We start from the raw sequence: 12,686 nt of genomic DNA on the forward strand, positions 1-12,686 counted from the left end.
ATAGATAGATAGATAGATAGATAGATAGATAGATAGATAGATAGATAGATAGATAGATAGATTGATTGATTGATTGATTGATTGATAGATAGATAGATAGATATAATTTGAGGTGAATTACAAGGCTCAGAGAATCTAATACTTGATAATGACATTCAAAAACCATTCGACATCATAAAAGCGTAACGAGTTCTAGTCAGACCTTGCATTTCATTCCCATATAATTAAATCATGCATATCTATCATAACTCTATCTTCGCTTTCTCTTATCTATGTCTGCAGTGCCTCTCGGTAGATTTGCACCATTAAACGTAAAAGTGTCTCACAAAGTAGCTCAACACTTCGAAGTCAATGCACTGGTTAAAGGGGAGAGGCTGTTAATATTTGAAGACTTAAGTTATTCTACACTTAAGGGGGTTTATGGGACAGGCCAATGGAGCACAAAACGCTTTGAAAATCCCCCTGCAAAAATGTTTTCCAAATTTGCCCCCGATGAGATGCATAAATTGCGCCTACAGCCCCTGAGGGAAGAAACACTTGGGCTGTCAGGACACAATGGCATAATTGACAAGGCTCCCTTCGAGTGCCAACTCTGATGTCCAAGCAAACAATAAAGCCACAGTTTACACAAAAGAGCATATATATAGACCCGCGATCCTCAACAGAAACATTGTTTAAATTCCTTTAGTATGGAACAAATAAATAAATCCACGTTCAGTTTTAAAATTAGCTCCTGTAAGCTGATTCAGACTGGGGGAGCGTTGGTATTTTCATAAAAATAATAATAATAATGGTGAAGGTAAAAAATGTTTGTGGCTTATTTAGCATTCACCTTACTGTATCCTGGACCATTACAAAAGCAGGGTATACAACGTGTTCTGGGCTCATGTCCTGCAATTTGTTAAATCACTCTACTTTGTCCCATGCGTCAGATTCTCTAGTTTAGAAATGTCCCATTTTATATGAGGCTATGAAGAAGAAAACAGAGAAGAAGAAGGAGAAGAGGAAGGAGAAGAAGATTCTTCTACATTCAGTTAGCACAGCATAATGCTTACTGGGATTAAGGGCTACAAAACAAAACTCAAAAGTTGGAGAGACATGTGTGTGTGTGTGTGTGTGTGTGTGTGTGTGTGTGTGTGTGTGTGTGTGTGTGTGTGTGTGTGTGTGTGTGTGCATGTTTGCAAATGTGTGCATGAAAGACATTTAGGCCTCCTAGATTTCAGTTCTCTTCTCTGCAAAAATGTTAATCCTTTCTCCCAGCTAATGTATTCTGTACTGTACAAATAGATGCCGCACAGCCCACAGCAATCAAAGAGAATTGGAGTGGAGCTGTCAGCCTCCTTAAAAGATGAAGCACGCCATTAATAAGCACACAAGGCACGGACGGTATCAATTAGACATTTGCAGACACAAATAAAAGAGGCGCTGTTTGCAGAGCGAGCGGGGGATGCGGAGAAAGGTCGTAATCAGCACAACGTCTTTTCAAAGCGCGGCGCTGGCTGGGGGAGAGACGTTTTCATTGAAGTCAACGGTTCCGTCTCCTTTCATGAAACTCTGGAGAAAGTCTCGGAGCCGTCACTTGGAGCTCCTGTGAGGCCTAGGGTGGTGCCTGCCTTGAATAAACTGTTACTGAAATGTGTCTGTTGTTCCTCATATGTGTAATCATCATCATCATCATCATCATCATCATTATTTCTTAATTGTAGATTTGCAATGGGATTATACAGATAGCATTGTCAAAAGTGCAGGATTTAACCATTGGGTGTCACTAATATACAGTCACAGCAGCAGGCAGGAGAAGAGTTAATAGCTCAATCAGGGGCAGTTCTACACTTCAAGGTTTAGGGGGGCTACGAAACGATGTCCAGGATAGGTGGGGGGGTTGCTGATGGTGTTTTTTTCCGGTGTAAGAGTGTGTGGGGGGGGGTGGCTGACTGTTTTGTGGAGTTACTTCTTCATTCTTGGATTCCTTTGTTGTATTATTTTTAGGGGGGCTGAGAGAAAATACAAGGGGCAGCTGACGGTGTTTTGTCGGATTGTTTGATCACACCCTTTCTTCATAATCGTATTGTTTTAGGGGGTCTAGGGCCGCCACTGAGCTGAAAAAGGCGATACACATGTTTTACTGTATCTCTTCCATTACATTACCTGCAATTCTAAGACTTGTACTGGAGTATTTAAAGCAGAGGCGCGGGAGGATACCTGAGACATTGTGTAGGCCTCTTGTGGTGTGATATTACTCAACAGTGTTGCTTTATTTAAACAAAGCAGAAGAAGAAAAAGAAAGGAACTAAAACAAGGAGAAAACAGTACATTATTTCGACCAGAAAACAGAAAATAAACTCTGGTCTGATACACGTTCCAGCTCAGCCCCGAAACAACGGGAACGCCTGCTGACATTGACCTTCTCTTGTGCAGTGCATCACACACCAAACAGCAGGCAACTGCGCTTGTCCCCAAACAGGCCAATTATTCTCTGGTTTGCAAAAAACAAAAGGAGCGTGAAATAGGCCTTTAATATACTGGGAGGGGGAAAAAAGAAAATGTAGGCTACTGGCTGGTTGAACTCTTACTGGGTGGGTTTGGTATGCAAAATATGCGTGCAGTGCTGTTTTGGTTGATTTCGTTTGTAATCAGATTTTCGGATTTGGTGGCATTTACAGGATGGTTCAGACAGCTGTGTGTGAATGGCGAATTGTCACAGGCACGACGTCCGCCTTGGCTGATCACTCGCCTGGGTGTTCAGATCAGCAGCTGAAGGGACAGACAGTGGGGAGAGTCTGCAAAGTGTCAAGTGGGAAAACAGGACCCAAAATACTGCAGATGCCATACGGAGGCTGGACAGCATCAGTTTGTAAGGCTCTCGTTGTTGCGCATGGGGCTTTGAACTCGACAGTCGGAGTTAACTGTCATTATGACACTTTGCAGTTGCGCTCATGGTTGCACAGTGCAAGCTGCAAAATGTCATCATGACAGTTAACTCCGATTATCGAGTTCACAGCCCCGTGTTGTTATCATAAAACTGTTCTGAAATCCTCCTAAAGTATTTATGTGTTTGTCTGGGAGACGTAATGTTCATTTGATGCGCAGTTTAATTAAAGATAGGAGATTTGGGTCACGTTCCTGTAGCTAAGATTTCCGCATTTCTGTGCACTTGCTTGTGATATCATTGGTTCAACGGTGCAGATCTGTGCAGAACTGCGGAAATGTGCGCAACAAGAACGCAACCGTATTCAGCACGTTCGTCCCAAAGTTGACACCACGCTTATCCTCAGCGTTTTCCCATTATAAATGTGCAATCTAAAATAATTCAAATAGTCATCAATTCTAATTAAATGTATATCTTTATAACATTTTAAAATTGTGCCCCTGGGTTTGCACGTGACAAACAACATATGCAAATAAAGCCTTGAAACGTAACATTAAATCAAACTGACGTCACATCATTGGCAAGTCAACTGGAAGTAGTTGTGACGCAAGTTCCTGTTTTGAAGGGTCGACAAGATGGCGCTACTCTTAAGGTCAGAGATTTGTGCTGGGTTGCTCTTCAGCTCGGTTTGGGTGCAAAAAGGGGCCGATTTGTGTCGGGGGACGTGGTGTGTGATGTGGATGAGGTGCTGTAGTGAACCGTGGCTGCTGTTATCACCGAGAAACGACGCTTGCGGAGTCTGGGGGTTGTTTAAACGCGGGAGTTGGTCGCAGACCTCTACTGCACTGGAGCCTGCAGTCACAGTACTGTTTGCGTTCTTGTGGCACAGATTTCCAGAACCCCAGCGCTCCCATTGGCGGAGCAGCGCAGACCTGCGCAGACCTGCGCACAGTTGCGCCACAATAACGCGACCTGGATCGCTTAGCAAAAGTTGTTACAGTAGCTACAGCTGGTGTAAGGTCCATTTAAGATTAGATTGGCGTACACCAACTTTCTCTTTTAAAAAAAAAAATACAATACAAACACGGGAAAAATGATTCTGTATTTTGTGATCAAAATACAATGGTTGCACATTAAATGTCCTTACTGCGGCATCTAATTAAACTGGTAAATCAGGGGGCACTGCCAGTGCATTGTGCGCCAGTAAGATTGTTAAGCGTTGCTTCTAACGTTGTGGCTGATGTTGTCCGTTTTATTTTGCTACTGTTTTTAAAATCTAATTGAATAAAGACTTTGATGGATCGGTACAGCTTGTCATTTTCATTTTGAACTGCTTTGTTTTTTTTCAGTCTTGCCAATAAAAACAACAGGGCAGGAATACAGGACACAACCTCTCCATTAAATGTAATCACATTTCGCAACAGTCTTCTCTATTCTTAAGCAGATCTTAATCCAATTACACGTTGTGCTTTACAGGTCAGTTTTAAGTCTCGCCACGCCTAATTAGAAACCTTTTGAGTTGAATGTAGCCCCGTGTTTCTGTAGCTGTAAGTGATGTTGCAGACGTGAGCCGCAGGGTTCAGCGCTGCTGGTGTTGCAGGTGTGTCGCTGCACCTTTCACCTCTGCTCGCCTTAACACGCATGCGCATCGCCTGTAACGCGAAAAGGGGGGCCCTTCCATCATAAATCATTAATCGTTATCGTTTTTTTTTCTCGACTCACAGAAAAAAAAAAAAAAAAGTTTAACCTCGCCACAGCAGAAAACAAGTATTTATACTGATGACATTTCAAGTGCAAAGAAAGGTCAAGTACAAACCAGCATGCTCTTCATTGATTCAACGTGGAGTTCAGTTTTACTAGCGGCACAATATAATGTCCAGCTAATAGTTGTGTTTATGGGTGATGTAATCGGAGACACGATATGCGCCAATACATAAAGGCGAATTTCCTCAAGTGTAAGATTGCAGCCGCCCAGCAATAAGGACATGGACTCTAGTTCTAAACATACGACATACAACACAGTGACACAGGTGTAGTGAGAGGGTATAGTATACCCTAGATCGCTTTGAAAAGCTCATTAAATAATTGGAAAAGTAGTGATTAATATAAGCTGTATAACGCGGTATGGTTGTTTTTTTTAACAATGTTTTGTCAATGTACCTCCGACACAGTGTAATACTTTGACCTACTATTGTTTGGCTCCAGAATAAACTTGTTAGAGCCCGACAGATACAGGTTTTGTTGGGTCCGATACCGATTATTGGGAAGCAAACTTTCCCGGTTACCGATATATCTGCCGATATTGACCTTTTTTTGTTAGCATCCAAAACAGACGTTTTCTAGCATGGACCCCTCACATCTCTACCTGTCAGAGAGAAATTGTCAAATATGCACCGAAGGCAGGATTTTGACATTTTTACATTTGACATAAAAACGTAATATTAATTTTCATCCTGAATAACAACCACAAATCAAACATTGTAAAAATAAATTAGAATAAAGGGGAATTTTGCATGTTCTATACATTAGAACAAAGAGCAAGGTATATGAGCAGTTTCACACACAAATAGAAAAATGTGCATGTCCTATAGATTAGATCAAATAGTAAGATAGTGTTAGGTGCTGGTCTGGCTTATATTTGCATTTTACACAGGTCAGGTCCTGCTCAGCGCTCAACACAGGGGCAGCGCAGGCAGCACAGCACAGCTGCATTTGTTATTAAGACATTTATTTCAAAATGCCCTCGAAAGTGTAACTTATTTAATACGTCAAATGTATTGCAATCCGAATCACAGCCAAAACACGATTTGAAATAGTTGTATAAATATCATGTATATTTTCAGTTTTATCCAACATTGTGAGATTCTGATATCCAGTCAACATCTTCAGCGAACATTTATTTTATTTTAATTTCTATTGTTAATTTTGAGTCATGACAATTTCAGTCATGACAAAAATAAACCATAATCAAAACCATGGATACCCAAATGCAGCGCAGCCTTCAAAAACACTTTCTATTGGTTTTGAGGGTTTTAGTAAAACACGTGTTTATTGGTTGATGAGACCTGTGCTGCGCATGAGCAAACATATGCAGTCAAAGCCTCCAGCGCATACTACAGCACCATTAAAAATAAACATGCATTTATTTATTGTCTGAAGTCTGACGAAGGTTTTTATGATCATTTGAAAAACATATTTAGCCAGTAGTTTGAGGAAATTTATCGGTGCATTATATGTGGAATATGTGCCTATACAAATATTTATGTAAAAAGCAAATATCGGCCGATAATATCGGTGCTCCTGACTCTAGTCCTGGGACGTTACAACTGTAGTCAGTGATACAGCAGCAGCTGTTGTAAAGGTCATAGTTCATATCTGTCCTATGTAGATTGCTCTGGGTTTAAGCATCTGCAAAATAACAGTGTATTATTAGTCTGTGCATGTAAAACAAAACAATATGAATCCCTGCCACGTGCCATGAAAGCAGGGGAGAAAATAATTGTTAATTATTTACTGCAATTAACTTTGCTGAGGAATTCCAAGCACACTGTTCTGAATCACGACTCCATAGTCCACGGCCGGCTGTTTGACAGGGTGGTTTTGAATACTGAAAAAGCAGATGTATGCAGGGATGAGGGACCAAATTGATGTTTTCTGTGTTTAGAGGTGATGTGCCTGAAAGACAATTGGAGGGCTGTGAACCCTGGCGAAAACACAAGAAATGCAAGTGTCGCCTGAAGCAATATCTCGCATGCCATAGTATTGCGTTTTCATCTGCCCTGCACTGCGTCACCAGCTTTTTCTTAGCCCCTTTTTTATAGTATTTTTTAGGGGATGGACTAGCCTACTTATTATAAAATAAATACCTGTAACCAGCTAACTATTTTGAAAGTCTTTCGGCAGCAGGCATTCAAGTTTTAATATTTATTTTTCAATTGTTTGGTTTTTGTCTTCTGTTGCAGGTCTTTGGCTCGCCAAGGAGGTCTGATCTCCCGAACGCAGTCCTGCCTGTTGTACAGACAGTAAGTATCACATAGAAACTAACTGTTAGCAGATCTAAGATCAGTCATTTCACACTCCTTGTTCTGTTCAAATGGAGCAGGCTGGAAGTGTTGGGAGTAGATTGAGAGGGCTTGATTCTTCCCCAAATGGCAACATTTAAATACATTTTACTACAGAAGACCAACCCACCAAAATGCAGGACCTCTGTTTTTCTCAATCATTCACCGGGGAATGGATGCCCAGTCTATATGGGGGGTGCCAAGGGAATAGTAGTAAAAAAAAAAAAAAAGTTCCAGTAAAGCAGGTTATATTGTTTGAACAGAGAAAGGATGGCACAGTCCTCAATGCTTAGCCATGTCCTTCACTGATCCCCCGCCCGTTTCTTCTCTGTCCTCACCCTGGGTGGATGAGTGCCAACCCAATGCTGTACCCCCTGGCATCTCCTAAAACCTGACCTTGCTCTAACAGGAGGAGAGTAACAGCTTGCTAGCGCTGAGCCACTGAACAGGACCGTCTGCATTTGTCCTGAAATGCACATGACCTTTGCCTTCCATCGGTGTAGCGCGGAATACAATCTGAGCTGCCGCGATAGACAGACGATCCCCCGTTTATTGATCGGTGGCAAGGTGGGCCTCCGACAGGCTTAATAGGAAACGCTAAGCCATAGCGGGGGCTGGGATGGTGATCTTGTTCGGTAAATCGACCACAGACACCGATATGGGAGTTTAGGTCGATCGATGTGATTCGAATCCATTCCATCTGGAGGTGAAATAGATACCCAAGGCCCTTCTAAACTGTGAAAGACGAATGTATTAAATTGATTTGATAGTATGATTTGACAGAATGATGTTTGAAACAGGGGGGTGGGGGCTGCGACTGTCTGAGCTCTGACCGACTGTCTCGGCTCTGTAGTCCTGTGTAGTAATGGAAGTCCTTGTTTGCCATGAACATGAGTTCAAGAATATGGCATGCTCTTGAGCTGAAATACATGTGCACCGCGCCGCAGGGAGCACAGAATCCTGATCGGAATAAAACAGCAGGACCTTAACTCCCGCCCCCCTCCCCCCAACCGATCTTAAGCTTGGGTGGCTGTCTGCCAGCCTCGCTGTCTCCTGGCATTGCCCATGGCCTGACCTTGTTCTTCCAGGTGAAGAGTAGCAGTGTTCCCCTGGCTGACATTGGCAGGCAGAACCGAAGAGAGCGTCTTCCTCAAATGCCATCTGTTAACTAGAATATTGTTAAAATTACACACACACACACACACCTCCCCCACTTGCATATTGCATTTTGGCTCAGTTTTAGGTTATTTTGACTCCCGCTTCCACTCAGATACAAAACATAGACGGTGTACTGATTTCACCACAGAGTGATATGGATTCGATTAGTTTGTTGCCTGTTGAGTACCTGATGAGATTTTTGTCGACTGTAAGACACCTGGCAAGACCCGCAGAAGAATGATTCCCATAATATCTAGGCTTCATGCAGGAACTTCAGAAAAGCTTGTGCCTTTATGTTGCTGTACAACAGCTTGTGGTGCAAAGACTGTCGATGATGAAAAATCATATATTCCCTGTTGCCGTTGCGTTTTGTATTGCAGGGTATGTAGTACATTGTGTGTTGTCCTTTAAACTACAAAGTGACATCATAAAAATAATAGTTTGTTTAATCAGGCCCGGAGATTGCTCAGAACAAAGTGGATTCCCTGGTGCTTCTTTGGTTTGCTATTATTATCAGTAGCCATGGCAATGACTCGGGTGTGGGCGATTGTGGTGGCATCGTCTGCAGCAAGAAAACAGGAAACATTCCAGTTCTGATTTTATATATTTATTTTCCGGCCTTTTGGCAGTTACATCATATTTTACTCAAAGTTTACTTTTTGTGTGTCTGTAGGAATAAGCCACAAATACACGTTGTAGAAACTAAACGCAGTGCAGTGCAGCAGACAAGAAGCAGGACTATAGCACTCTTGGATAGCGAACTAAAAAAAAGTCTGCCAAGGAGCTCGTGATGGGCTCTTCCTTATTAGCGGCGTAATCTGTAGCGGGGAAGATCGTAACGGGTCAGCGCAACCCCCAACCTCCTGAAATGGCAGTCTGCTCGCCCGCCGCCCAGTTGAGAACATTGCCGTCAGGAGAAATGAAGAGTAAGCGCTTTAACCTTTTGGTCACGCTGTGACGGATGGAGAGCCGCAGCTGGGAGCTGCCTTCGGAGAGAGAGCGCCCCAGTGGCCCCGGCTGATCGGTCTGTGCTTCTGTACTCTCTTGCAGTGCTGTTCCCATGGGCACCAGCTCCAAGGACGAGATGCAGACGTTTTGGGACAAGAACAGTCGCCTCAACCGCCCGATGTCCCCCCACATCACCATATACAGGTACCCCCCGTCCCATCCCACTTCCTGTTGGAGCTTATATGAGAGGAAGTAATAATACTCCCACCTAGAAGGACAGATGTGCTCCCAAGACCCACTGGATAGCCAAACTAACAGCAGATCTGGGGTGAATTATAATGAAAACTGCAATGATAGCTGTTTTATTGACAAATTGATGATATTTTACTACAGTTATGTTATTCTATAGGATTACAATGACACAATAAAACATTACATAAACAGGTATAATGTTACAGTAATTGTCCTGCAGATGATCACACATTGATGGAGTTTTTAAATCTACGCTTGACATTGAATTACAGTCCTGTGAGTTACACGATTAAAGCCCAGGTCTAACTGGCCTAGCTGAAGACCACTATGTATCGATAGACAATAAAAACGCTATTGAGAAGTCTTGTATTCTTCATATGAAGGGTATAAATAAGTGCATCATGCTAGAGCTAAGCACTGTGGATCAGTCGTGCTTGGCTGCTCCTCCAGATTGCTTGTTTTTTGTGTTGTAGATGGTCCATTCCGATGATGATGTCTATCTCGCATCGTGGGACTGGCGTTGCTTTGAGCTCAGGTACTGTGTGGGTCATTCTGCCAGGCACACACTGTAGCGTGAGTGTAATCTATAGTCTAGACCTACAGTTTACTTAATTATTGCCCTAATAGACATGCTCAGAACAATGCTGTATATCTGTGGAAAAAATCTAGTGTTTAATGGCATTTATGAGTTAAAATCACAGTGCTGTATTAAAAAGTAACTTTATAAGACTATATTTCTATATAGGAAGCGCATTGTGTGGTTCGGAGCAGTGTTTCTCAGTCCTGGTCCCAGCTGTGTGCTCTGCTGGTGTTTTGTGTTCAAGCCAATTACTTCATTACTTAATTAAACCATTAGCTGAACTCATGACTTGCCAATCGGAGCTTTTTCCATCCTTTTCAATCGTTGGGAGAGTTCAGGTTTAATATACTGACTTAAGACACTTGCATTCTCCTACAGTGTCGTAAGCTAAAGCCATTTAAAATAATGAAGGCAATGCTTAGTTAAATTTTAAGATTCGAATCATGTAATAGAGAGCTCGGATGGGACAAACAGTAGTAGGACACTGTGCACCCCAGGACCAGGGGTAAGAACGCGTGGTTTTGAAGACACAGCGGGGGGAATCTGCACAGACTATCATTGTGCTGCAGTGAGATCTGTTTCAATTTTTTTTTAATTTTTTTTACGAGGTCTCATTGAATGCTCCATTGCTTCTATAGTGTTAATTTAATGTGCGTAATAAATCCGTGGTGATAAAATGGACAAAATGAATATGCCGCTAATGTAATGGTTGTAAAAAAACGAAGAGAAAATCGCTGCAGAGGCAAAACGCAGACTTTTTTTTTTTAGTTTTGTTTGTTTTTGCTACATATCTGGAACTTCAATCTGTTTGCCATCAGAAGAGCTTTGCAAAACTTACAAAATCATTTCCTTTGCCAGTTAAAGCCATAAACATGTTTGTATGACTTCAGTGAATGACGTGAGCTGGTGTGGTCACTTTGTGTGCAACAGCATCCTGTATATTCTCTTCCCTTTTACTGTTTTGTTTTCAGTCAGTTTCCCATTAGAAGATCTCGGGCAAAAATTGATAGAATTGATTAAGAACATGCCAAAAGGTCCCCGCCTTCGATTCCATCTCTCTCGCTCTCTCTCGCTCCACAGGCATATCCCTGTTTGCCCTGTCTGCTCTGGTGTTGCCGGGAGACTTCACCTCACACCTGGATCTGGTGCGGTCGCTGTCCCTGGGCCCGGCCCTCATCTACTCCGCCAAATTTGCTCTGGCTTTCCCAGTGATGTACCACAGCTTAAACGGCTTTCGCCATCTGGTCAGTGCAACCTACCGCAAAACCCCCGCCGCCCTTGAAACCTCATCAAATGTGCCGAAAGGTCAAGTGTTGGTCCAGCAGGCAGATTCCAGATGATAGCCATTCCATGCACTGTTGTATGTAGTGTAGTGCAGCCTATTGTGTTGTATTTCCTGTTCTGATAACAGGGGCCAGTTGCATAAATATAGACTAAATCTTTGTTTTAGTATAATTATAAGTCATACTAACGATAGACACTCAGTTAAAATGGTTTGCATAAACAGTCTTTCCTTAGAGTAGTCTTACTTAATCAATCACGCAATGCATTCTGGGAATTTTAAGAAGCTTGGGAAGAAAAAAAAAAAATATATATATATATATATATATATATATATATATATATATATATATATATGGTGAACGCTTCTCTCTAACAGTGACAATCCCAGTTCACAGTAATTGAAAATCTGTGCTTGCTGTTGGAATATAATGCAGGCCAATGGAAAGATAAATTAAATTCCCAGTTATCCTGGGGGTGAAGAGACAAACTTTTCAGGCTAAGTCTTAGACAGTCTTAGTTTCTATGCAACTGACTAACTTGCATTAGACTAGTCTAACTGTGAAATTAAGACTATATTAGACTAGTCTAAACTGTTAGACTAGTTTTATGGAACCGGCCCCAGCTCTGAGTTTTCCTAACTCTAATTCAGCCTGGAGACGGATGTAAAGATTCCAGCAGACAGGACTGGATTTGTGTCATGGTGTGTGAAACACGCTAGCCTCCCGTTCAACTCAGTGTGGTCAAGTAGAACCTGTTTTTGCTAGGCAGAATCAACACACTGGGGGGGAAAGATATGATCAATAAGAAGAGTTTAATGAACGATATCCATACAAATTCTAAGGGAATAATAGAACAGCGCTGTTTCAGATTAATGGAGCTAATATTATCGGCTCCAGCCGGATGTGTAACTTCCTAACCCCTGCCCTCTCTCGGTGATCCCTCTTTCAGATGTGGGACATGGGGAAAGGATTCCGCATCCCTGACGTCTATCGGTCCGGCTACACCGTCATCGCCCTGACGCTCCTGACCTCCGTCGCTCTCGCTGCCCTCTAGAGGGGGCACAGAGGCCGACAGACCAGAACATCCCTCCACAGAAACCAAGCCAGCCTTTAATTTCGCTCAGAGCGACAAACGGGACGTCTCGTTTATTTGTGTTGCGTTTTGTCCACCGAAACACTTGTTCACTTTGGAAATGTCAATAAAACAAATAAATGCTCTATGTATATATGACAATGCTTGTATTGGTTGCTTACTGGTCTGTGTCATCACCACAGGCAGAGAAATTGGGGATTCAATCATTGCATGAGTCACATCTCACAGTTAATGTTTAAAGATGAGATGTTTTTGCTTTGGACTTCAGTCTTTGAATTCATGCACTTGTGTTATTTAGGGTAAGGTAAGTAAACTAATACTGATTATTACAGCTCTACTAGATAGGAATAATAATGATCTTCATACTAATGCCATAAATTGAAAACAAAAATATGTTGCATTGCATCTGTATAACAGTTTAACTGAAACTCTTATTACCTCA

The 12,686-nt window shown here is 42.2% G+C and overlaps 1 protein-coding gene across 1 annotated transcript; it reads left to right on the forward strand.

Annotated features, from left to right (window-relative positions):
• Nucleotides 1-3,441: 3,441 nt before the first annotated feature.
• sdhc (succinate dehydrogenase complex, subunit C, integral membrane protein) lies at nt 3,442-12,385 on the forward strand. Its single transcript, XM_066723153.1, has 6 exons — nt 3,442-3,521; nt 6,832-6,891; nt 9,139-9,240; nt 9,762-9,823; nt 10,949-11,112; nt 12,101-12,385. Exons 1-6 carry the CDS (start codon nt 3,505-3,507, stop codon nt 12,203-12,205), a joined length of 510 nt encoding a protein of 169 aa, XP_066579250.1. The 5' UTR covers nt 3,442-3,504; the 3' UTR covers nt 12,206-12,385.
• Nucleotides 12,386-12,686: the final 301 nt, after the last annotated feature.

The sequence above is a fragment of the Amia ocellicauda genome, chromosome 14, assembly GCF_036373705.1.
Source record: "Amia ocellicauda isolate fAmiCal2 chromosome 14, fAmiCal2.hap1, whole genome shotgun sequence".
Taxonomy (NCBI): domain Eukaryota; kingdom Metazoa; phylum Chordata; class Actinopteri; order Amiiformes; family Amiidae; genus Amia; species Amia ocellicauda.

What these genes read in the sequence shown, in the direction of transcription:
- sdhc (XM_066723153.1), top strand. An exon ending in TCCTGCCTGTTGTACAGACA is followed by an intron (nt 6,892 to 9,138) that starts GTAAGTATCACA and finishes ACTCTCTTGCAG; the next exon opens with TGCTGTTCCCATGGGCACCA. An exon ending in CCCCACATCACCATATACAG is followed by an intron (nt 9,241 to 9,761) that starts GTACCCCCCGTC and finishes TTTGTGTTGTAG; the next exon opens with ATGGTCCATTCCGATGATGA.